Source organism: Phoca vitulina, unplaced genomic scaffold (assembly GCF_004348235.1).
Source record: "Phoca vitulina isolate PV1807 unplaced genomic scaffold, GSC_HSeal_1.0 scaffold9, whole genome shotgun sequence".
NCBI lineage: Eukaryota > Metazoa > Chordata > Mammalia > Carnivora > Phocidae > Phoca > Phoca vitulina.
The window spans coordinates 43670554-43697831 of NW_022589712.1; the positions used below are offsets into that span (position 1 = coordinate 43670554).

At 39.8% G+C, this 27278-nt stretch overlaps 1 protein-coding gene across 2 annotated transcripts in view; it reads right to left on the bottom strand.

The window, feature by feature from the left end:
- Positions 1-27278, bottom strand: part of SLC35F1 (solute carrier family 35 member F1) — a 383113-nt gene that overhangs the window by 54883 nt on the left and 300952 nt on the right. For both annotated transcript variants that reach the window (XM_032407995.1, XM_032407994.1), the window contains exon 3: positions 18577-18704. In XM_032407995.1, the coding sequence (XP_032263886.1) occupies positions 18577-18704 (128 nt within the window). The remainder of the gene's footprint in view (positions 1-18576; positions 18705-27278) is intronic.

The following is a 27278-nucleotide window of genomic DNA, read 5'->3' on the forward strand; positions in this document are numbered from 1 at the left end:
AGCTACGTGGTGCTGCTTCTGTGGCATTTGGCGTTACTCATCATTCTCCCACTGAACTCTCTGCTCTCCTGATTTATGTCTTTTTTCTTCCCTCCCGCCTCTCTGGTCCATCCTTCTGTTTTTTGGGGGGGACTCACTTTGTTCTTTTTGTCCCTCAAAGTTGTCACATCTGAGGGCTCAGTCCTTGGCACTCTCATTTTCACATTCTACATATGCCACCCTCTGGCTGTCACCCACCTCTTACTTCCTTTCCTGCCAAACTTCTTGAAAAGAGTTGCATTCAGCCATTGCTTCCATCTCTCTCAACTTCATTCAGCCACTCAGTGTAATCCGGGTTCTGTTTCCCAAGCACCATCAAAACTGATCAAAAATACACTCCCTGTTTTTGAACCCAGCAGACATATTTTAGTCCTTACTGTACTCAGTGTAGCATCTGACACCCCCTCCAGCTGGTGCTCTTACCTGCCAGGCTCCCCACCCATCACTTCATCTCTCAAGCCTCCTTGTCCGACTCCTTTATGAGTTCCTACTTTAGGGGCTCCTCGATCCACTCTCGTTTCTCATATGCTATGCTTTTGGGACTTTGCCAGCAGGTCTGTTCTCATCTCTCCACACTTACCCCGAATGATGTCACCTACCGTTCTGGCTTTAAAAGTCATCTCTCTGCTGATGACTTCCAAATCTACATCTCAAATCTGGACCCGTCTCTTAGACTCCAGAGCCTGCTGATCTGGTGTGGCTGCACCAAAAATACCTACAGCTTAGCATGGCGCAAACATAACTCATATCTTTGTCTCCATACTGTTCTTCCCCAGCTGAATGGGACCACTGGAGACTTAGTTGCTCAGGTCTGAACCCTGAACCCTGACATCCAAGGGGTCACTCTTTCCCTCCTGAAACACTTCCTTGACTTGCTTCCAGGGTTTATCACATTCTTCTGATTCTCCTCTTTCCCTCCAGTCTCTTAATGTTGGCAGGTCCCAAGGCTCAGCTTTCAGTTTCCTTCTCTTCTCCATTTATATTCACCCCATTGGTAATGTAATCAGATCATAATTTTCAGCCCCATCTATTTGAAAATGATTCCAAATTAATAATCTGAGCCCCCACCTCTCTCCTGAACCCCAGATACATTATCCTCAGCAACCTATAGCAAGCTCTCCCTGGATGTCTAACAGGAAGCTCAAGCCTATGTGGTCAAAGCAGAATCTTGATTTTCTGCTCCACATCTGTTCTTCCCCCGTGTTCCTCATTTCACCACATGGCACAACCCGGTGGCTGAGGCCAATAACCAAGGAATCATTCTTAACTCCTTTTTCTCTCCAACGTCCCCCATGCAAATACCCAGAAAACCCTATTGGCTTTATCTTATAAATGTATCCCACAAGCTCTAGCCACCTCTGTGGTTAGCACCTGGCTTCAAGTCACATCTCTCGGTTAGTGGCCTCCTAACTGTCTAGCCATGACCACTCTTGCTTCTGTACAGTCAACTCTCCATGAGCAGCCACAGCCACAGTGACCTAAAAATACCAGTTAGGTCACATCAACCCCCTGCTCTGCACATTCTAATGATTTTCCTTAGAATAAATCCAAACAGCTTTCCTTGATCTTCTGTAATAACCCTATAAAATAATATATACTAGCCTTATGTAATCTGGCCCCTACCTCCTTCTTCAGTGTCATCTCTTACTGCCAGTAACTTCACTCACTCTTTTTTTTTAAAATTTTTTATTGTTATGTTAATCCCCATACATTACATCATTAGTTTTAGATACAGTGTTCCATGATTAACTTCACTCACTCTTTCTGTGTCTTGAACATGCCATGCTCACTTCACTCATACTGTTCCCTTTGCTTAGAACTCTCTTCCCCGTATCTTTGCACATCTCACTCCCTCATGTTCTGGTGGGATAGAAAGAAATTAAAACTAAGTATAACTTGTAAAGGAAGCTTCATGAGGCCAAGAACATGATCTTCTTTATGCTATATGTCTAGAACTCATAGAAAGGTATATATGATATATGCTCAATAAATACTTGCTACACACATGCCTGAATAAAACATGAATTGATCTTTCTTCACCCACACATCAAATAAGTCACCAAGTCCTGTCTTTTTAGCCACCTATATTTCTCTAGAACCTCTTTACTTGCCCTATCCTGACTGCCTCTTCTTCACCAGGCCATGCAAATGAACTCTCTAAATTGCAAATTTCATAATATCATTACTATTCTAGAAACTCTCAGGATAAAGCCCAAGTCCCTTAACGTGGTTTATCAGTCCCTTTGTGATGTCACCAGCTGCCCCTTCGTTCTCTTCTTTGACCATTCCTCTTTCAAACTCCATGCAGAAGCATTTTTAGTTTCTTTAACATGTCATGGTCCTTCTCAACTCATTTCTTTGCACTGGCTGTTCCTTCTGCCCGGAGTTCCCATGTCCATCTCTCTCACTACCCCTCACTTGGGCCACTTAGACTTATCTTTCAGAGCTCAGTTGAGACAACACTTCTTCCAAGAAGCCCTCTTTGGCTTCTTAAATCCGAATTAAGTGCCCTCGCAGGGTTTTCCCATTGATCTCAGTATTATCAAATTGTACTTATTATGCTAAAACACAATTACCTTCCATAAGGAAAGGAATTTTTTCTCTCTTGCACTGTTTTATTTTCTGAAGCTAGATGGTGCTTGGTACACACAAGGACCCTTGAAATATTTTATTAATTCACTAAAAAATACTTGTGGAGCGTCTACTAGGTGCCCAGCACTATCCTAGGAAATAAGAAATCTAATTAATAATAAAAATTTCTGTACGTTTATGGAGTTTGTAATCTTAGGTAGGAAGTGACAATCAAAACATATAGTATGCCAATGGTGATAAACACTATGGAGAAAAATAAAGCAGGGGAGAGGGGAGGCAATGCTGAATGGGGCAGGAGATTGTGATTTTAAACAGGGTGGTCAGGGAAGGACTCATTGAGAAGGCAACTCCTGAGCAAGGTCCAGAGGTGCTTATCTCATTGTCTGGCAGATAATAGATGCTGAATGATGAAAAACTTCTGCTTCTCTGAACCATCTGGGGGGATTTGCTGTCACTGAGGTAACTGGTACTGCCTAAAGCTGCTTACTGAGATGACTTTGGCCAAAGGAGTTGAAGGTGAGTATTCTGTGCAGTTCCTACTTCCTGCCCTCATTCTCTGGTGCAGATGGTGTCACAACTCCTAAAATGACCACAGAGCCCCCAGTTGATGGTTCTAGAAAATGCTCAGCTACATCCTGTCTTTCTGTTCAAGGGATCTTGAATTGGAATTGGCCCCTGACCCAGAAGATATAAAGAAGAGGGAGGACAGAAAGAAGGACAAAAATAATTCCTGCTATTTTTTCATAGGTTGGTGTTTTTATGAATTCTCACGGTCTGAGTCTTAAAAGTCTTAGCAGCTTTGTAAAAAAGATTTTATTTATTTATTTATTTATTTATTTATTTATTTATTTATTGAGAGAGAGAGAGTGTGTGCTCGAGTAAGGCGAGGGGTAGAAGGGGAGGGGAGGGGGAGGGAGAGGGAGAAAGAGGCAGACTCCCTGCTGAGTGTGGAGCCTGATGGGGGGGCTCCATCTCTGGACTCCAAGATCATGACCTAAGCAGAAACCAAGAGCAGGATGCTCAACCGATTGAGCCCCCCATGTGCCCTGCTTTTAAAAAGAGATTTTATTTATTTATTTGAGGGGGGAAGTCTTAGCAGCTTTAAGACTGTACCCTTCATTCTTAACGCACTTCAAAGACTTTTACAGATTTATGATTTATTAACAAACACATCCTTTCCAAAGCATTGCCAAAGTAAGCAGGCTAATGTACATTTTTTTCTTTTTTATAGTGCAAGTACACCCTCCTACTTTAAGCACTTATTTCAGGTGAATTTTGTGTAGTGATTGAATCAAAATGAGCACTTCTGTAAAGGCAACCAGTCACAATGCAGGAGTGTTTTCCTGTATGTCTATCCATGGCAGACAGCACCAAAGTGGTCCTCCAAAGAGTCCATCTAGGCAGCATTGGGAGCATTGGCATCTTAGTGACCACAGAGAAGAAATAGGTCCTCGGCAGGATCCTTTTCTCAAAGAATGGAAACACCAACATAGACAGGCAAGAGAAGATTTCCCTTGCAACCATGTGTTTTGGGTCCCTTTTGGAGAAGACCTTCAAAAGGTCAGCACCTTCACATCTGCCTGGGGGTGGGGGGTGGAATTAAATATTGTCTTCAAATGTATTCGTTTCCTGTTGCTGCTGTAACAAATGACCACAAACTTAGTGGCTTCAAACAATATAAATTCATTATCTTACAGTTCTGGAGGTCAGAAGTCCTAAAATCAAGGTGTTCACAGAGCTGTGTACCTCCTGTCAGCTCTCTGGAAGAATCCCTTCCCTTGCCTTTCTCAGCTTCTAGGGTGACCTGCATTCCTCGGTTTGTGGCTCCTTCCTCTGTCTTCAAAGCCAGGAGGGTAGCATCCTCAGGTATCTCTGACTTTCTGACCTCCGCTTCCATTGCCATATCTTCTCGCCCTCTGATTCTGGCTCCTCTTTTCAAAGGACCTTTGTGATCATATTGAGGTCACTCAGAGAAGCTAGGATAATCTCATCATTTCAGCTTCATTAATTGAATCACATCTGAGAGTCCCTTTGTCTAGTAAAGTAACATACTGCCGGGATTAGAACTCTGACTTCTTTGGAGGGCCATCGTTCTGCCTACTACACCAGCTATGTTCATACATAATGAAAGGTGTGCCTTGAAAATAATGAGGGTTTTCTTTTTTTAAGGGAAAGAAAGCTGCCACTTATTGAGCAGGGTGTGCAGGTGTTTACATATCTAATCTTCTTTAACACACTGGGATTTGTTCAATCTGGACATGGTTGTCATTCAAGGCAGTCATGCTGGAAGGTCATGGCTGTATTTTAATGAAGCTCTCATTGCTCAAAAACATTTTGAACTTTCTGAAATCGCTTTCAGAGCACTCATTGGAATATCCTTAATGGAAGCAATTGCTCATTCTTCAAGAGTAGGTTTTATTTTTTGGAAAGAACACAAATACTGGATTAAGCTAGGTAATACTTTTGGGATCCAAAGGAAGGATAAATTATAAAGAAATCTGCATGACTTAAAATTGGCTCTAAAGATGTCAAAGAAATGCTACAATATGTTGAACAATGGTAGGCACATTTAAATAAGTGTATAATAAAAAGCACTTTGAGGAATAATAATTTGGAAGTATAAATTTGGTTATGTTTACTAAACCACTTTGTTTACATCTTACATAGTAAAATATTGTTATTACCTCAAGGACATTTTTTTTTTAAAAGAAAGAGAATTCTTACATAGAAAGATATTTCTAATGAAACCATTTGGCGTTTGCCTGCTCTTAATTCTCATGTTACACTGCCTACTTAGAGAAGCTATGTGTTACAAACTAGCTCTTTTCAAGTCCATTATCTTTTCATATTGTATCCCCTAATTAAATCCTTTATAGGATATAGGATTGTTTTTAAAATGAGCCCAAACTAGACCACTGGTTTAAAAAAAAATCCTCTAATCTTGTAACCAACACATAAAATCTCTTACTCTTTATTTTATTTTATTAATAATCAGTAATGTTTCAAGAAACCAAGGAAGTAATTACCTGGAGAAAACTATGAGAAATTACCAATGATGTTATTTATAGAATTTTGCTTGAAGAAAGGCTGGGAGGATGACTTGAAATAAAAACACAACTCTAAATTTCTATCAAAAGATTTCATATCTATGAAAATCACTTAAAGGCCAAATGAACATGTTTAGGCAACGAGCATACCTTAATTGGCAGGATTTTAAAGCATGGCTAATTGGAACACTCTTTTTTGTCTAATTGAAGTATAGCTGATAAACATCCTTATATTAGTTTCAAGTGTACAACACAGTGAGTCAACAATTCTATACATAAAGCTACACTCACCACAATAAGTGTAGTCACCATCTGTCACCACACAACATTATTACAATATTATTGACTATATCGCCATTTCTTATTTTTCATCCTGTGACTTACTTATTTTATAATTGGAATTTTGTATCTCTTAATCCCCTTCACCTATTTCGCCCATCACCCAACCTTCTCCCCTCTGGCAACCACCAGTTTGTTCTCTGTATTTATGATTCTGTTTCTGTTTTTATTCATTTGTTTGTTTATTTGTTTTGTGTTTTATATTCCACATATAAGTGAAAGTATATGGTATTTGTCTTTCTATGACTTATTTCACTTAGCATAATACCCTTGAGATCCATACATGTCGCAAATGGCAAGATCTCATTTTTTATGGCCAAGTAATATTCCACTGTATATATGTATGTGTGTGTGTGTGTGTATCACATCTTCTTTATCCATTCACCTATTGATGGACACTTACAGTGCTTCTATATTGTGGCTATTGTAAATAATGCTGCAGTGAACAGAGTGGTGCATATATCTTTTAAAAAATAGTGTTTTTGTTTTCTTTGGGTAAATGCCCAGTAGTGGAATTACTGAATCATCATACTGGAACATTCTGACTTTTAAAATTTTAATTAGTTTCTATTAAGGCTTCTAAGTCATAAGTTTCCAAAGAAAAGAAAACTTTGAGTTTTGAAATTTTATTTACTTGGACATTAGAAGACTTGTTTTCAATACTATGCTTTCTGTTTTGGTCTCGTTTTCTCTGTCTCCCTGTCTTTTCCTCTTTTATACACACACACACACACACACACACACACACACACACACACACACATTTAGAGGTGCTCACTAAATCTGTTTGCAATTCCTTACTTAAATGAATGAAAACATTGATTAAAAGTGTCCATTTGCCCATAATTCCACCGATTCTATTCCATAGAGAGCATGCACGTTTGGGAGGTGTAAGGCAGTCAATGGTTAATGGATTAATCTGTGTGAGCTTTTAGACACCTTGGGGATATCCAAGGCTGGGCCTCCTGTGTCTTCCTCTCTACCCTGTTCACTCTTATCCAGCAAATATAACAGGCATTTTGGCTGCTAACTCTGAAAATATGAATCTTCTGCGGTGTAATATAGGACTATGAGAGTGTTTCCCTTTTCACAAACTCAGTGTATGGAAAGAATACCTGTAGAAACAGATATAGTTACTGTTCATCACACAAAATTATTTCTCAATTTACAAGAAATACCCTGTACATTTCCCAGGTTAAAAATATAAATCATCTATAAAAGTTTATTTGGAAGTACTATTTCAGGAACATGTTCATTGCAAAAAGGTGGTGCATCTGTACCACAGGAGAAAATTTTCTTGATTTTACATGTCAAGCAACAGCATTCTATGGCTCTAAGGTTTGTTTAGCCCCTGGTACTGTGAAAACATGATTCCAAGTAGGATATTACCATATTTGCTTGTACAAATTCCCTTGGTATTTTCACTCCCAGAGTGGGCTAGAAGAATTTTGCTTGTACCTAGAAGCAATCTCATTAATCTTTATGAGATCTCACCTTTATTGACTGGCAAAAGGTCTTACGTGAGGTAACACAGTAATCAATCAGTGGCAAATCTAATTGGAATGTGGGTTTCCTAACCTTCTCCTTGTGTCTCAAGCAAGGTCTTTCACCTAGAATGGTTTGCATGCAACTGTACAATTTTTCATTGCTTTTCTTCAATTTGCTGTCCAAGAGTGAGAGGGTGTGAAAGGACGGACTGGTTTAGGTAACATGTATCTTTTAAATTTTTTTCTTAAATTGGATCAATGGAAAGAATACATGAAGTGGAAAATATTTGAGTAAAAGGACTGGTATTTTTGAGCATCTACCACATGCTGGAGGCATGGCTAAAGCAGTGGGTGTCCTAGCTTGGCCTAGGACACTGTCACATGGATCTCAGACAAGTCTGAGAATGCTGGAAGACCAGTGAAACTCCGTCTGCAGGAACGACAGAGGAATTTCACTGAGGAAGGGGTTGGAGGTGGTGGCAGGATCAGAACAATACGATTATTGTTGTTATTGTTTGTTGCATTATTGTTGCTGGGGCTGTGGGGAGACAAGGACCACTGCATGCAAGGTAACGTGTGCATACACAGGACCACACCAGCAGGCAGGTTTTTAAATTCCTAGAAGTGGGAAAACGGATGCTCAGACAGAGAACAAACAGATAAGGGCATCTCACTTATTTATAACCTGTCTACATGAGCCATTGAAGCTGACAATCACCAGGGAACCAAGTGGCCCTGTTTTACTGTGGGATTCATGCTGTCAGTAAAGTCTAGGTTTATAGACCCCAACAAAATGGCTCCTCTGGAGAGTCCTCTCTGTCACTGGTGGATCCAGTCCCTTCTCTCTGTAATCCCATAGCATTTGTGCATAGCTCATTTTACTACTGTTCACGCTGCACTGTGATTTGTCTATACATCTATTTTCCAGAAAAGTAGGATAAAGTTTTCTGGAAATTTAATTTTCCACCATCAATCATGCCCCATACAGCCTTCTACCTGTTAAACTGAGCCACAAAGAGAAAGAGAGCGGGTCCTTTATAGAACAGAGAGGTCATTCATTAGCTTTCAAACACCAAGCTGACTTTCCTGAGATCTTTTTTTTTTTTTAAAGGTTTTATTTATTTATTTGATGGAGAGAGAGACAGCGAGAGAGGGAACACAAGCAGGGGGAGTGGGAGAAGCAGGCTTCCCGCTGAGCAGGAAGCCCCATGCAGGGCTCGATCCCAGGACCCTGGGATCAGGACCTGAGCCGAAGGCAGATGCGTAATGACTGAGCCACCCAAGTGCCCCTCCTGACATCTTCAGCAGAGAAAGGTCTAGAGTCAGGTTCAATGACAGAGAAGGGATTCTAAATTCTGTAATTCTCCCTCCAACATATAAAGAATTGATATTACCAAGTACGTCAGGGTTTCTTCCAGAATGTGGAAGGTTGCTCTTTTCTACTTTAGGACCGAACTGGGAGGTCTGGTGTCCCAGAAGGAGGATTTGAGACAAGGAAGTCCATGATAGAGAGGAAGAGCGGGGGCCGGGGGTGGAGGGAGTGCTTCTCTCTCCCACCATGGACTGTGGGAAGAGAAAAGAAAATTAACATCGGAGAAGTGAGTGTTGACTCATAGGTGCCCAGAGGTGTCCTGTCTGGATTGAAGTCTCAGGGGGAGAAAGAATGCTAGATAGTTAGAGAGGAAATTGAAAGCAAAGCACTGGTTTCCTTTTGGGACAGCCACATCAACCTGAAGAGGCCACATCAGAGAATGATGAGAGGTGAAGTGTCATTAGCAGAGAGCACTCTAGTTCCCCAGAAGTCTTTTCTGGGGCTCCTGTTTTGCCAGAAGCCTGAGTGCTCTGCAAAGGGGTGCAGGCTGGCTTACCTGGAGTGGGGTGAGGGGTTCCATCTGGCAGGGGCCACCAAGGCTGGAGACCAAACACATTCATGGCCAGATACCTGGAGGCCACAGCATCAGCGAGGATCAGAGGGCCAGTCAGCAAGGAGAGGGAGACCACTGGGGGGCAGAGTGAACAGCAGAGGCCAGCAAAATGCCAGGCACAGAATTGAGGAGGAGCTCCATATCCAATCCAGAAAGTGCACACCCAACACCCAACAATGGGAGGGCTGTCCTACAGTGGAGAGCAGCCAAGGGACCAACATAGGCCCAAGGCCACACTACAGACCCACCCACACGCCATCTCAGAAGTGAGTATGGAAGAAGGGACTTCTGAGAGGCTGAGCACTTGTCCAAAAGCAACTCAACTATCCAAAGAAAATGTCTAACTGGAAGACATTAGTAATCTTTATATGAAATCAGACTTTTCCCCTCCATCTACTGCTATTTAGCCAGCTTTTGGGCATTTGAGGGGAAGTTTCACTAGAAAGATTAGATAAATTATAGGATTATAAAGAAGGTGTAGATGCTTTGAACATCTAAGTATAGCACGAGTGAATCTCTATTGAGGCAATGCCTATAACACTTGAGCTTCTTGAGAGCTGGGACAGTTTTTTCATCATCTCTACATCCCCAGAGCTTAGTAGAATACTCCAAAGGTATTTAGAGTTTCATATCTGAGTCCTGTATGAATAAATGAACTTACTGATGATAAAACAACTAAAGGTCACTGTGTTGTCCTACCCCAAACATAACTCACCTTTAGAAATTCATCTTTTCATGCATTAACTTATTTACTCAAATATTTCATACATTTTTTGGCATCTATGTATACATGATCTTGTGAAGGAAACAAAGATGAATTGTTTCTGCATTTATTCAAACACCAGAAATTTATTCAGTGCTTACTGTATACCGGGTACACAGGTCCCACCTTCAAGGTCCTTACAGAATGCAGGAGGGAGGAAATATGTAAAAAAAAAAAAAACAACTACCATAAAAAGTAGGAAATGACAGTGACCATAAGAAAAGTGAAGATAAAGAAATAAATAGAGTCAAGACAGGATTCAGTGCATTCTTTCTGGTCCTGCAAGCATGGCTGTTACAGAGTACAGTGGAAGGGAGTGAAAGAGGTGCTCCTCTTGCTTTCCAGTGGCTTTACCTGCGGCATCTGGGTGACCACCCAGGCTCCAAGTCAATGGAGGTAGAATGTGAAAGCTTTCTTCTCTAGAAAGCAGTTCTACAGAACACATTTAAAGACAGGTTTAGAGGGGCGCCTGGGCGGCTCAGTCGGTTAAGCGTCTGCCTTCAGCTCAGGTCACAATCCCAGGGTCCTGGGATCGAGCCCCGCATTGGGCTCCCTGCTCAATGGGGAGTCTGTCCCTCTCCTTTTGCCTTTCTCCCCTGCTTGTGCTCTCTCTCTCTCTCTCAAATAAATAAAATAAAATCTTAAAAAGGACAGGCTTAGGGATGGGCATAGTAATGGAACTAAGGAGAGGTTGAAGGTAGATTTAGTGTGATTCTCTGGTGATGAGTAAGGGTCTATATTCTTCCCAGGATAAAATGCTGACAGGAAACCTGTAGTGCCCAATCAAAATTTAGATTTGAACTGCTACATATTTAAGTTATTTCTGCAATTGTGAAAATAAAAAGTCCAGATCTAAGAAATCTGGAAGACATTCAGAATATCGTATTCCCTTAGGGGTAAGAACTTTGTCTGCTTTTAAAGCTTTGCTTTTAAATGTACCTTAAAATATCTCTTGAATAGTCATAAACTGCCACAGTCCTGCACCAGGGGCAGGTAAAACAGCATGGGTAAGAAGGAAATACAGTCTTAAAAGCTGAGCCCATAATCATAAACTCAAGCCCATGGACCTGCTTCTAATGTGCATAGGCGGGCTTCGTCTCTGGGCTCATCCACGTGGTGGAAATACAAGTTCACTACAAATAAATTTAGTGACTTTCTCTCATGTATCATAACTTCTTGACTACGGGACCACAGGTACATGACTCTTGGGGATGAGAGGTACCTCTCTCCTGTCTCCAGGAAAGCTATTACTAATGCATCCTTTCTTCATCACACGACTGTATTGGATCCTAACTGATAACATAGCTGCCCACTGCCCCACAGCAGGGCTGGGGTCTGATTAGTAGTCGTATCCCCAGCCTCCAGCCACAGCATAGGCATTTTTAAATTAATAAATACATCTGAAGGGCAAGTCTATTCACATGGCTTAAATTTTAGGCATAACAACATATAAACTACCTAGCCTTTCTCTTTATCTGATACAACTTAACTCATAACCTACTGAAAATTGACAAAGAGAAGACCCAGAAAGGCCTGAGAGTTATGTAAAGCAATAAAACAAACTGTCACATGTGTACGTCTTAGCATGTTGTGTATGTTACATGTATGTGCTGTGTGTGTATGCCTTGTAGAATTAGTCTCAGGGTTGGATATCACTGCACACTGGGGAGGCTGGCCTGCATCCCGTTTTAACCTGTCCTAACATGCCTGAGTCAGAGGAGCGGGACAGAAAGAAAATAATTTTTCTTTTATTTCCAGTGGCTTTACTTTAAAATGTACTTTAAAATATCTCTTAAATAGTCATGATTTGAACTGCTACATATTTAAGTAGGGCCGGAGGGATTTCTTTCTTGTCCTTTGCCCCTGATGGAAACTGCTTGAAGAATGGAAAATGCTCTGAAGTAGGCACTATGTGAGCAGGAGATGTGTTAGAGGTACAGACCCCTCAGCATCTTTATCAGCAAGAGTACTGCAAATCGTTTCCAATGTGAGTTAATTTTAGTTACAAATACCACGTTTGAAGAGACCAGCTTTCTTCTGATTTCACAGAAGCACTAGTTTCATCTGTTTGCATTTTAGTACTACATGGCTGAAAACGATGAATAATCTTTAGGCGAGAAGTTGTAAAGCTGATATTTCTACTGAAATGGTTCATATAGCACAGTTATAAAAATAGCAGAGCTTTTAGAATTTATCCAAATGTCATTGCTAATCTGTCTCAAAGTCACAGGCACAATCTATTCATTCTCTACAAGTCAAGAGATACAAACTCACAAATGTATCTTTAGAATACAATCCCTACAAATCCTTATAAATCTCTTCATTTTCTAATAAAGGAAACAGCTGGGTTTCTTCATTTCTATGTCTCTACTCCATCATCTTTTTCCTAATATGTTATCTCTTTTGCCATTGTTAACTTTCTTTAGCTTCCAACTATGAAGGCAAAGTTAAAACATTTTTTTCCAAAAGATGTTCAACATTATTAACCCCGAGGGACTTGCACAATAAAACCACAATGAAATATCACTATGTACCTTTTGGAATGGCTAAAATACAAGATAATGGTAACACCAAGTGCTGGTGAGGATGGGGAGCAACTGGGCCTCCCATACATTGCTGGCGGGAATGTAACATGGTGCTACTGCTCTGAAAACTGCTTGCCAATTTCTAAAACCAAACAGGCATTTCCATATGACCCAGTAGATGCACTTTTGAGCATTTATCCCAGAGAATTGAAATCTTATGTTAACACAAAAACTTGCGCACAGATGTTCATAGCACCTTTATAAAAGTCCAAAGTGGAAACAACCCAAATGTCTCTCAACAGGTGAATGGTTAAACATACTCTGGTACATCTATACCATGTAATACTACACTGCAATAAAAAGGAATAAAGTATCGATATATGCAACAATCTGGATGCACTTAAAGACATTATGCTTAATGGAAAAAAAAAAAAATCTCCAAAGGTTAAATACTGCATGATTCCATTTTATATGGCATCCTCCTGCTGACAAAATCACATAGCTGGAGAACAGATTAATGGTTGCCAGATGACAGGGATCAGTGGTAGGATGGGTGTAACTTCACAGCAGTAGCACAAGGGAGTTCCTTTGTGGTAATGGGGCAGTTCTGTATTCTGATTGTGGTAGTGTTTACACAAACTTACACGTGGGATCTAATTGCACAGAACTACACACACACACAAACGAGTGAAAGAAAAAGGATTGAAAACTGAAAAAGGTCTGTAGTCTAGTTAACAGTATTGTACCAATATCAATATCCGGGTTTTGACATTACACTAAAGTCATATAAAATGTCACCATTGGGGAAAGTTGTGTAAATGATGCAAAGAACTCTACATATTTTTGCAATTCCCTGTGAGTCTATAATCATTTCAAAAATATATATTTCAAAAAAAAAGAAAAAATATTTTCCTCTCGAGTTTCATGTATCAGTTGTTTGTGACATTTAACCCTAAGTTTGGTGAATGAACGCAAAGGGCAGGAAGAGAAAGCAAGGAGAGGCTCTTCGTGTCTTTTTGCTTTACGTCTCTATTTTTAAAAGAATCAAGAAACAAAAGTATTTGGTGCTGTGCCAACTATTAATGGAGACTGTCTTGTGAAAACAGAAGTGCTTTGAAAAAGGGTTACTGGGTCACATCCTATCATTTCTTTCCTCAGAAACTTTCATGGCTCTCTTTCACCAATAAAATTAAGTCACACGCTTTGTACTGACATCTTCCTCCTACAATATGGCCCCAACTTAACTCTTCAGCTCTCTTTCTTGATTCCTTTAAGAGAATCCATTGCTTCAATATGTTCTCTACACCAGGGCCTGAGTTTTCTTTAAAACTCAAATTTGGCTTCCCATGGCACTTAGCCTTAAGACTCAAACCCTTGACCTGGCCATTGAGACTCATAGTGTCTGGCCCCTGCCTCCTTCTCCAGGCCATCTTGTACCACTCTTCATTCTCTAAGCCCCGTCACATGACTTGTCTACAACCTCATCCTTGCCACAGCCCTTCTCATTCAGGGCCTTGAATGTATTGTCTTCTTTGCTTGGATCTCCTTCCACTCCTCCTATTTATTTATTTATTTATCTTTTATTTTTTAATTTTTATTATTTATTTTTTATTATTATGTTCAGTTAGCCAACATATGGTACATGATTAGTTTTTGATGTAGTGTTCAACAATTCATTAATTGCATATAACAACCAGGGCTCATCACATGTGCCCTCCTTAATACCCGTCACCTGGTTACCTCAACCCCTCACCCCCCTCCCTTCTGTAACCCTCGGTTTGTTTCCTGGAGTCGAGTCTCTCATGGTTTGTCTTCCTCTCTGATTTCTTCCCATTCAGTTTTCCCTCCCTTCCCCTGTGGTCCTCTGCACTATTCCTTATGTTCCACATATGAGTGAAACCATATGATAATTGTCTTTCTCTGCTTGACTTACTTCACTTAGCATAATCCCCTCCAGTTCCATCTATTTCGACGCAAATGGTAGGTATTCATCCTTTCTGATGGCTGAGTAATATTCCTTTGTATATATGAACCACATCTTCTTTATCCATTCATCTGTTGAAGGACATCTCAGCTCTTTCCATAGTTTGGCTATTGCGGACACTGCTGTTATGAACCTTAGGGTGTATGTGCCCCTTCTTTTCACTACATCTGTATCTTTGGGGTAAACACCTAGTAGTGCAATTGCTGGGTCATAGGGTAGCTCTATTTTTAACCTTTTGAGGAACCGCCACACTGTTTTCCAAAGTGGCTGTACCAGCTTGCATTCCCACCAACAGTGTAAGAGGGTTCCCCTTTCTCCACATCCTTGCCAACATTTGTTGTTTCCTGTCTTGTTAATTTTTGTCATTCTAACTGGTGTAAGGTGGTATCTCATTGTGGTTTTGATTTGCATTTCCCTGATGGCTAGTGATGTTGAACATTTTTTCATGTGTCTGTTAGCCATTTGTATGTCTTCTTTGGAGAAGTGTCTGTTCATGTCTTCTACCCATTTCTTGACTGGATTATTATTTTTTGGGTATTGAGTTTGATAAGTTCTTTATAGATCTTGGATACCAGTCCTTTATTTGTAATGTCATTTGCAAATATCTTCTCCCATTCCTCTCCCATTGCCTCTTAGTTTTGTTGACTGTTTCCTTTGCTGTGCAGAAGCTTTTTATCTTGATGAAGTCCCAAAAGTTCATTTTTGCTTTTGTTTCCCTTGCCTTTAGAGACGTGTCTTGAAAGAAGTTGCTGTGGCCAACATTTATCCCTCATTATAGCTATACATCCATTCATTTGATTATTTGACCAAATGCTGCTTTCCCTATTTGACTAGAAGCTCCATGAGAATACAGCTTGTATCTATTTATGCTTGCAACTTTGTTCACCACTTAACAAAATGTCCTGAAGTTAGAATTTTTCAGTAATTATTTTTTAAGTGACTGGATGAATCAAACTGGAATAATTGCTCTCCAGTCATATTCATTGGGTTTCCTGCCCCCACGCTTCTGTCATGCTCTTTATCCCCTGTGCAAAGCTATACCCACATTTTATCCTCTCTACATTTTATCTAATCTTATAGACTCATATGAATGGATAGTGTCTTGTCTTTGGAAATATTATCTCTCCCTCCTTTGGAAACTGTAGCACTTAGGCATATGTTCTCTCGCCATACTTGGCATTGCTATCAATAGATTTTTGCCTCTTATGCTCTTTATCAATTCATATGTTTCTGGAGGGCAAGGCTTATTCATTTCTCTTCATGTCACCTGCAATAACTAGCTCATTTCTCAGAGGCTTAATTAATATATTTTCTTTATTGATTAATATGAGTAAAAGCTAAGCACATATTATAAGCTGAATTAATATTTATAGAAATAAGGAAAAATTATTGGCACTTGTTAGTTATACTGATTTGCAATGAGTAAACAAAATTAAATTACTAAACAGCAGTACAGACATGGTTCCCAGAGCAAATGCCTTCTGTTCTGACATTTATTTTTATTTAACAGGTTTATTTGTTGTAGGTGGCAAAGTAATTCTAAAATTGTTAGATTCAACTTGCTTTTTTACTTTCTACTATTCCTTGCTCAGTAAATTACAATGAAGACCAACGGATATTCCAGTAGAATTATTATTTTTCTTTCTCACTAAAGAATTAAAATAAACTTTTTCATAGAATGGAACATTATAATAGGCACTGAACAGCTAATCTGAGAGAGGTAGTAGGATGGATCAGGATGGTGGGATATGACATGGGTTGAACTAAACACCTGAAGACCAGGGGACCAGTTGTTAAGAATAAATTGCCACTGTTCAAAAAAAAAAAAAGAAAAGAAAAAGAAAAAGGAAAATTGAAAAAAATTTTCAAAACTCCATAGAACTTTAAGAAACCAACAATTGGTTGTGACTTTTCAATGCTTAAAGGAAAAAAAAAACCCCACAAAAAGTCAACTGTATTTTCAAAGGGGAAAGTCTCCTCCTCATTCTCCCCAGGCTCATTTATAGCTTTTGGCTCTGGGCTAATGGGCTCAGTTCTGCCACAAAGCTAACATTTGTCTCTTCCTTCTCCCACCATATCTGTAAAGACATTCTGGAGGCCTCTACATTTAGGTAGAGAACTGCTGGGAATTTCTGTGCCCCCAAATAGTGGAAATCAATGCAATTGAATTAACTTCTTTAAACATTTATTGAGTACCTGGCATGTGCTGGGTTTTCTTGTAGGTACTAGAGATTCGAAGGTGAACAAGAAATTACCCTTGCTGTGAAAGCACTCACAGTTGGGTGGTGTAGGTGGGAATATTGAAACATCATTCTTAGGTAAGACAGACTGTGTAGACAGAGCTAACAAATAAAGTGCCATGGAAGCACAGAAGAGGTATCGGTTTCTGTTGTGGGGCTCGTTGAACTGAGTGGGAGTGAAGTTGAGTGTGGAGGCACTCAGCTGATTTTCCAGCATCCATCCACCTCTCCTCCCCTGCAGTGGGTGACAGGTGACTGATGGGATTGATCCCACCCTGACTCCACGAGTGAGTGCTGACTGGTGAGCCAGGAACCCTCAAGCAGAGATGGTACCTCCCTGCCAGAGGGCATTTGGAAATCCACAGGGACACTTTTAGTTGTTACAAAGCTGAAAAAGACGCTATTAGCATTTAGTGGACAGGAGCTAAGAATATTAAATGACCAATAATGTAGGAAAGGGACCCAAATCATGAAAAATTATCCCCCCCAAAATGCCAGTAGTACTCCTACTGAAAAACATGAGCCTAAACCAATCAGAAATCTCATCCTGTATTGGGCTGGGGAGTCCAAGTTTAAGACAATTAGCTCACAGCATTCCCCTGCTGTCATTGCGGTCCAATTAGATTAGGGCTCTGGACTTTTCTTCAATGGGTGTAGGTAGACAACCATCCTTTCTGTCTCTCCTTGGGCATGCAGGAAGAATCCTGTAGCCCCTTCTCATTCCAGCTTAAACAAGTTCCCATTCAGTATATGTAATCTAAATATGTTTAGGTGGTTGGTTTGCTTGCTTGATTCTGCATTTTTGTCATTGTTGTTTCTAAGCAAATTATTTGAATGGCAGGAATGTTGTTGTGGCATCTAGTCTAAGTAAGATATAATATATGTGAATAATATTTTGTTTTCATCCCAGAGCTTTGGAATGACTATAAAATTCATAATATTGTCATAAAAAGGGAAATGAGTGTGAAACAAAATGGTTAAGTGTATTATTTATGGTGTAATGAAGAATGTAAGTGGTGTCTGGTGAAAGTTGTGAAAACCGAAGTTTAAACTTGCAATTGTGTGTGTGTGTGTGTGTGTGTGTGTATACACATGCATGTGCATGAAAGAAAAAGACAGGGAGGAAGAGAGGACAGAGTGGCTATCTTCATGAATAACACTATTTAGGAATTTGTATCTTGTTCTTTTAGGAAAAATTCTGTCCCTTCAGGTTGCAAAATCTCCTCATTAAAGAAAGCTAAAAGAAAAGATTATTAAGCACTGATTACTTAATCAAAGTCCATTAACATGTTCTAAAATGTTATAAGTTGTGCTTAAAATAGCTCTGTTTTTATGCCTATTAACTCTTTTACTGACATAAGATTAGTTGGTAGTATTCATAGCTAGAAAATATTTTCCTACATTGTCAATTGTTATGGTCCATTAAGAACAAAGAGGAAAAAGACATCTAATTACATCTGAATTAAGAAAAATTAATAAGACATAGAAATACAGCTCCAGTTAATTTTTAAACACCCAATTTCCCTCTTGTTGCAAAACCTACAGAGGAGTATTTAGATTCCCAGGTGACTATACTGAAAGTAAATTACATCTGGACACCGAGGAGGTTGAGAAGGACAGAAGAGCCGCCAGTACCTGGATACTGGTCAGAGTCGTGTACTGGTAGGCCTTGACCACCAGGTAATTTGCTTCCAGGTCGATGAGTCCCAGGATCATATACTTCCACCATCTTCGTCGTAAAATTGCCAGGAGGTTTTCTTCTCCTGTGTTATGAAGATGAGAAGAAATGGATTAGGTTCTGAATACATAATAAACTGTGTATTTAGAAGGATTCTAAAATATTGTTGTACTATATATTTTTTACTGTTCCTTAACAAATGTTTAATTAAACAACTGAATTGTGGCAGAGATTAACATGTTTTTACTTAGCTAATAGTTTTCATTGTAGACTTTGGCCTTTCAAATTGGTTTTTATGCCAGAATAAGACTGGGTAGGTTTTTAGTTCACCATGAAAGGCATTTTCTCCTGAACATTTGAAGAAAAAAAGGTATGTCATGTAAAAATAAAAGGAAAGGTATGCCAGAAAGGCTGCATAAACACACACAAAGTCCAAATCATTCTAAACTTCAGTATTGTGGCAAAATAGAAAGAAATGAAATGAGGGTAGCCTATGGACAAAGGCTTATGCTTGACAGCAGATCTGCAGTTAGACTCCAAGATGCTATCCTGAGCGCTTGCTCAGCTTTGAACGTTACATGCTTTGAACATTATATTCTGGTGGGGTGTGGGTGATGGGAAAAGGGAGGAAGTAGAGAGTCACTCTCAGATGGACAAGAGCTGTAGGACCATGGTCTGAACATTACCCCAAACCATAATCTTCACCATCTGGCTTCTTAAGCTTATAGCATAAGAACAGATTTTGAATCCTTTAGTTTTTCATCCAGATTTTCCCATATTTCAAGCCTGAAAGAAACCTTATTTCTCAAAGGGAAAGCATGATTGTTAATAATAATAGCTCTCTGGAACCAACCTGTGAGGTCTTCATACAGGATATGGAATCTGCAGAAACTGAGTGAATGGTGACTGTATTCATTATGTATTGCTGCATGACAAATTATCCTAAAACACTGCTGCTTAAAACAACAAACATCTATTATCTCCTAGTTTTGTGGGTCAAGAATCTGGACACAGCTTAACTGAGTGTCTCTGATTCAAGCTGTCTCCAGAAGTTGCTGCCAAGTTGTCAGCCATGGATATAGTCACATCTGAAGGACTGACTGGAGAGGGATCTGCTTCTAAGCTTACTCAGCATGGCTGTTGGCAGGCCTCACTCTTACCACAAGGGCCTGCCTGAAAATATGGCAGTTGGTTTCACCCAGGATGAGCAATGAGACAGAAAGAAGGGGGAAGGGGAGAAAGAAAGCAGGGGAGAGGGAAAGTACAGGTTTTTTAAATAACTTATTATCAGAAATGGGACTTCTCCCCTATCCTCTTCTTTAAGGGAGGGTCAAGAAGTTCAACCCACCTCAAGGAAGAGAATTTTGTAAGGGTGTGAATACCAGGAGGCAGAGATCATTGGAGGTCATCTTAGAGGTTGGCTACCCCAGTGACACACACCTTTAGTATTATAGCCGTGCTTAAGCTGATCCTCAAGAACTTCAACAGACTCTACATGCTCACCTGTCTCTGAGCCACTCTCAGAACATTGAACTCCTAATTTCTACCACTGGTCTTATTCCAGTGACAACGATATGAGGTGAAGACCTTTTCAACCTTATGGAAACTTGTAAAACAAAGCTTTCCAGCTACATAGAGAATGTCAGAGTCTGGGTTGTGCCTAGTTGGCAACAAGGAGGGAGAGGTCCCTGGACCTTCGGTAGCTAACCCAGTTTTCAAGCCTCATTTTGGGTGCCATACTTCTCACAAACTTTGCTCCAAGTACACTAAAAATCTTTCTGACTCAGTGAATTGCTAATTCCTGTTCATCCTTCAAAATTCAGCTATTCTCTACCATTTTGTTTGATGCCACTGCCCCCGGGCAATGTGTACCCAGCTCTGTATGGTCCTTTCACATGATTGTGATTACTTAGAAATTGTCTCTTCACTAAACTGGGAGTTTGGGGATGATAAGACATCAATGTCTTACTCATATCTGTATCCATAGCCCTTAGCATACTGACGTAGAGTAAGGATTAGCTAAGTGTTTTGGAATGGACAAATAATTGAACTGAAAAAAGTGTGAAGTGTTATTTCTCTGAATATGTCAAGAGTCAGCTCTAGAATATGAGTCTCACTTCCTAGTGTCTTGCACTGAGCTTCACAGCTGGTGGATGTGATCCCCAAGGTCATTTCTTTATAGCCAGCTCATTTTGGCAACGCCCTTGCACAGCATTTCTACCTTTCTTATCTGCCTATGCATTTGATCAATCAACACACTTCTCAGGATTTATCCTGTAAATTAGTGATTTGCAACCTGACTGAATATTCACATCCTCTTGAGAGATTTTTTAAAAATTTCAATGTCTGGGACCAGACACTCAAAATTCTGATGTAATTGGCTTTAGGTGGAGCATGGGCGTGGGGCTGAGGATCAAACTTATGACTTTCAAATGGTCGGTGTCCAGTGGTTATCCTCAGGATGACCTGTGCTAGGAATTCCAAAGAGATATAACCACAAGGTAGTGAAGGTTCTTAATACCAAAGAAACATCTGAACATCTGGCCTAAAGTATGCTTTTCCTTGTCTTATCTCTGGGGTTTTCTTCGTGTTGATTCCTCTGCTTGGACTATTCTTCCTCCAGTCTCCAAATGAAGGATCAGCATAGACTCTACCACCAGGGAGACTTCCTTGGTCTTCCTGCGGCTGGATTTCCCTGTAGTGTGCTTCTTTAATACCCTTTGCTTATCCCACATATAATACTTATCTCACTGTATTATAATGACCTATTTTCTTGACTCTATTGCTCATTAGATTATTAACAATTTGACGACAGTGGCATTGCCTTGGTCACCACTTTATCGCTAGGATCCAACAGTACATGGTGAGTGGTCAATAAATAATACAGAATGTATGAATAATTTTCATGTTTAATAATCTCAGCAATGCTAAATAGATCGAAATTGAGGTACTCAAAATATATTTACTATAAACATTCATGTTCCAGACAATGAAAATTGTTTTTCAGTTAGAATGTAGACAACATCTGACACAATTAATTTTGTGACCATTTTACACATGACATACTATACATAGGACATAAAAAGGTCGATGGCATGTTTAACTGCAAAGCTGCAATTCTATAGTCACAGGTCATTGTCCCAGTTAATTTACACAATGAACAGAGAATTGCCAAACTCAGAGCATACCAACCACATCTCAATGATGTAAGACTGAAAATCTGGGTCATGGTGCTGTTTGTTCTACCAATCAATAACATATTCAAAGTGTAATTCATTACATAGATTCAAAGGAATGATTAGTTGCCTTCTTGTTCTCCTGAAAAAGTCTGCAAAGCAAAACATCCTAAATAAATGTTCCATACTGTTCCATATTGTTTCATTTGAAGCACCAGAAAACATACAATATTCTTGCACAGCAGAATTATCCAGGAAGGCAAGAGAGCACTTCTGTATTTTTGGCTGAGCAAAAAATCCAGCCCTAAAAAGGACCGCTTAGGGATTTATCTACATGACTCTCATTAACACTGATGTACAATAGGCCATTAAAATTCTTTCTAAAATAATGAAAATGCATTCTTTACAGCCTTTGTGCCAAACCGCTCCCTAAATCTCATAAAATAGGGCCATCCATAAGAAACACCAGCACAATTGGTGGTATGTTAATGTTTTGAAATTCTTTTTTTTTTTAAATTAACTAGAAGGTGTAATAAAATCCATGGGTGGAAACTTTAGAATTACAGTTTGCCATTTACATGCATTCTGTTAATTATCATTTTTATTATCAATATGTTCAAATATAAATAAAAATATTAGAGAATAATATAATAAGGTAACCTCCAACCTGATTTTTTAAAAATTTTATTATGTTAATCACCATACATTACATCATTAATTTTTGATGTGGTGATCCACGATTCATTGTTTTCGTATAACACCTAGTGCTCCATGCAGTACATGCCCTCTTTAATACCCATCACCGGGCTAACCCATCCCCCCACTGCCCTCCCCTCTAAAACCCTCAGTTTGTTTCTCAGAGTCCATAGTCTCTCATGGTTCCTCCCACCTGATTTAATATATGTTAACATTTTGCCACGTTTGCTTCAGAAATTTTGTTTTTGTTTTTGTTTTTTTTTGAGGAAGAAAATGTTAAAGATAAAACTGAAGCTCCCTTTCTGCTCTTGCCAGATTTCATTCCCTTCCCTCCTTCCTCAAATCACTGTTTTGATATTGTTGTGGATCCTTCATGTTTCTGTTCTTGTTATATATTTTCTACCTATGTTTGTATCCAAAATAGTATGTTTGTATCCAAAATACTATATAACTTCCTTTGGTATGTTTTTAAACTTTAAAAGGAAGTTTATTGTATACACTGTAGATGTCATTCTTCTAGGGTTTTTTTTTATGCTTAACATTGTTTTAGAAATGTATCCCTATTGTTTCATGTAGAGCTAACTCATTTATTTTAAACACTGTATATTATCATATTTTCTGAATATGCCACAATTTATCTAGTCTCCCACTAAGAAACATCTAAGTTGTTTCCAGTTTTTCTGGATTAGGAACAATGCAGCAAAGAAAGTTACCCTAATTTGAAGTAACAGCATTCTAGCAACAATAACTACTTCACTAATTAAGAACAGGGAAAGAAATTACTGACAATCTTGATCACGTCATTCAGATTGAATTTTACTAAGCACCAACAACATGATCAATCGAAAGTGTTTTTGAATTTTTGTAACAAAAACTTGTATGATACGTACTCTGTATCAGGCAGTATCTACATGCTTTACAAATATTAACTTACCTAATCCTCATCATAACCCGATACAGTAGACATTGCTATTAACCCTATTTGCAGATGACAAGACCAAGGCCAGGAGGAGTTAAGTAACTTGCCTGAAAGGTCACACAGAGCAGCCAGGATCTGGACTCATGACAATCAGGCCCCAGGCTTCATACTCATTAGTACCGTACAATTTTTCCTCTCTGATTTGTAATCGTGGCATTGTCCTCAGGAGTCACACATTTTTCATTAAAGGCTCTTTCATGACCTACCTGTCCCAACTCACCCGCTGGGTGCCCCACTGCTAACTCCAGGGGGCGCCCATCACACTGCAGCTGGTGTGCATGGTGCCCCCTGGAGGTGCCAGCGCCCAATGATGCTGGTCCTGAAGCGGCTTAGGGATGAGGATGTGTCCCACCACTAGCAAGTCAGTATGAAGGATTTGGTGTCTCCCTGCCTGATCTAAGCCCAAGACAGAACTTCCCTCGTGAAATGTAAAATAAACTTTAAAATCAACTCTATTGCTTAAAAAACTCTAATTACAAGAATTACTGTTTTATGCTGTACTACTTGCTAAAGCTTCGGGCATAGTAACAATGGTCACACATGGGGTGGGGCAAGGTTGGTGGTGGTGAATACATGCTCAATGAAGGAGGAGAAAACTTTTGTACAAAAACTGAACCATGGTGCACATTCATGGCAGTGCCTGGAAAACAAAAGATCTTTGATTCATAGTGTTCTTGTTCACCCCCAGTTGTAGTCTGAGTCAAGAATAATAGTACTGCAAGACAGCACCGGAGGTAAATTCAGCTCAGGGAACAAGAAGCTGCATTATTCTCGGGACATTTTCACTGAAGGTTCTCATGGGTGGTGTGATCCTTCATGGTGTTCTTATGCAAGAACAGAACCCAGCACGCTCTTCACAGAGAGTCCGCAGCAAGAGCAAAGCCCCCACACAGAGGGTGAGACCCTTACTTGAATGGACTCCTCCTTGTCTCACAATTTGGAACCATAATGCTGTCTTTCTTTACCAGAACTCTAAAGGGAAGTGTTTAAGTATTAATAAGTCAATCTGGAAAAAAAAAAACCAACTTTTGATGGAGGTTTTAATTACTCACCTTTAAAAGCTAAAATTTAGTATTAGAACGTAGAGCTTAAAACAATTCTCTTTAATGAGAAAAGTGAACAAAATAAATGCACTAATAAGGAAATGAAAATATAAATTGTTCACAAAAAGAACTGCAATCAATTGCACGTTATAATATGAACCTGAGTGTAAGGATGAAATACAAAATGGATAGATAATGAAGATTCAATTTTGTTTTGTATGCTTTCACTCATTTTTACTATTAGAAACAGACAGTGAGATTGGGAAGAGCATAACAGACAATGTTTTGTCTTGGTAGCAAACAGACTTGGGTTTGAGCCCAGACTGCCTTCTGCTATGTGGTACTAAGTAACTTGGTTAGTGGCTCTGAACCTCAATCCCTCTACTACCAAATAGGGATTATAACAACTATCTCGTGGGGCACTGTAGATCAAAGGTAGTATGAGTAATGTGTATAAGCTAATATCTAATGTAAGGTATGAGCATAAAACATGAGAGCAATGGGTAGGGCTCTGACAGCCTTGTGCCCTTCCAGCCCCCATGACACGCTAGCTCACCATGTGTAGGTGCAGCATAGAGGAAGTCCAGGAAAGTGAACCCTCATAATTATTCACTAGGGCGCTGGCCACACATCCCTGTCTGTCTCTTACTCTGGATCACGTCGGAGCCAGGGTACGACATTTGTCCATCCTAGAGGCAGGCTGCAGGCCTTGTCTTTGACGCCTCTCCCCTGGACCAGACCCATGTCTTGATCCTTTGGATCGCACGACTTGACCGGAGAGTGGAGGCTGTGTGAACACACCTGTTCCCTGCCATCCCATCCCAGCCCCCCTCAGCACTTCTCTTGTTTACATCTCCTCAACTGTGCCTTCCCTAGTGAGTTAGACAAGTTAGTCAACATATGATCTGGTTATTAAGGTAAGAGAGCTCAGTAACACCTTTAAAATCTGCTCAGTCATCTGGCTGTTTTCCAAACTTTGGAAAAATATCTAAAAGCTGCTGAAAGCGAATCATAATCACACCAGGTTCTGGTAGCTGTTACTTTAAGTTGAATATGAGAGAAAAAAAGCATAGATGTGTAGAAATGATTGCACACAGGATAGGTTTCTTAAGAGTAAATTTATTTTATTTCTTTCATAGTGAAATTTCTGGCATTGATAATTAAAATACAACATTCTAGTTCCAATTATGAACTCAATCTATTACCTCTTCTGAGATTAAAACATTTACACATTGTAATTTGAAAATAAAAGTCTCAGTGTATGCTGCCATTTTTAACATGCACCAGATCGCTTAAATCTTAGAAAACCTCTCTTTCTGGGTTTTTTAAGCTGTAATTTTTTTTTTTAAGATTTTATTGATTTATTTGAGAGAGAGAGCAAGAGTGCGCAGAACAAGAGAGAGAGCATAAGCAGGGGGGAGTGGGAGAGGCAGATAGGGAAGCAGACTCCCATTGAGCAGAGAGCCCAACATGGGGCTCAATCCCAGGGCGCTGGGATCATTACCTGAGCTGAAGGCAGACATTTAAACGACTGAGCCACCCAGGCACCCCATAAGTTGTCATCTTTTACGAAGCTAAGATATATGATTTTAGGTGGCACATTTACACTGTACACTTTTCCAAAATATCCAAACTTCTTGTGGTCTTGCTGTGTCTTAGAAAACAAAATTCCTAACATTTTCTTCTTCATACAGATATAAAAATTGATAGCAAGTTTGCTTAACTTTGATCATACAGACAGTTAAGACAGATAGGCAGATAAACAAATAAAGAACTTTTCAGGATATCTAAAATCCCATATACAAAAACTACGTACCAACTATTAAACTCTGTTGACCAATACCTGTGTGTTATGGATTTCTTGGCCTCTTAGAAAATAGCGCATCAGATCTGAGCACCTTCCCTAGATAAATCCCACCCAGAATTTAAAACATTCATTAAAACACATATACAGTTCAGCATGCATTTTACATTCTTGGACAGAGCACCATATAGAAGAATAAACCTGCTTGAATGACTAAACACTGTCACTATGAATAACTGAAAGAAGAATCTGAAAACCTTAAAAATGTTAAGTTGCTGCATGGTCAAACACAAACCAACAATTTTGTCCCATATTTCTAGTTGTAACAGACACGTTTATTCATATATATAATCTAACAATTAAAACGTAACCCAAGCACATCTTCCTCCCCCCAGACTCCTGTCCAGTTTATGCCTTTTGTTGAGCAACCGCCCCTTGGGGGCCATTTTAACTTTGTGCATCTTTTGCAGTTATCTATGTGCACAGGTTCTTGCTCTGAAAAGTTTCACCAATAGCTCCTCCCTTTTGACTTAGGTAGTGAGTCTACGAGGCTGGGCCTCTCCCTTGGGGCTGCTGGGCTGTTCAGCTCCAGGAGGCTGACTTCTCAGAGAAGTCAACAAGAAAGGTGCCCTTTGAAGTCGTGTATACGGTAGTCATGCCTGCCCTCTGGGAGGGCCACACAGGGAGGGCACTGGAGCCATTCAGCAGTGGGCTCGAAGCCAGGTTCTCCCAGGCACTGGCTATATCACAGTTTTGCAACTTTGTCTCTCTAAACCTCAAGTTTCCTCATCTACACATGGGAGCTACTAGGTGGACCTGCCTTCCTGAATATTTGGTAGGACTAAATGAGATATTGGTAAAATGAGATATTGGTGCCATGTAGCAACTGTACCAACTACTGAAGCTTTGTAAAGCTGCTGGTGGAGAAAGCACTCCTCTCAAGGGTTGGTAGGGCTGTGTT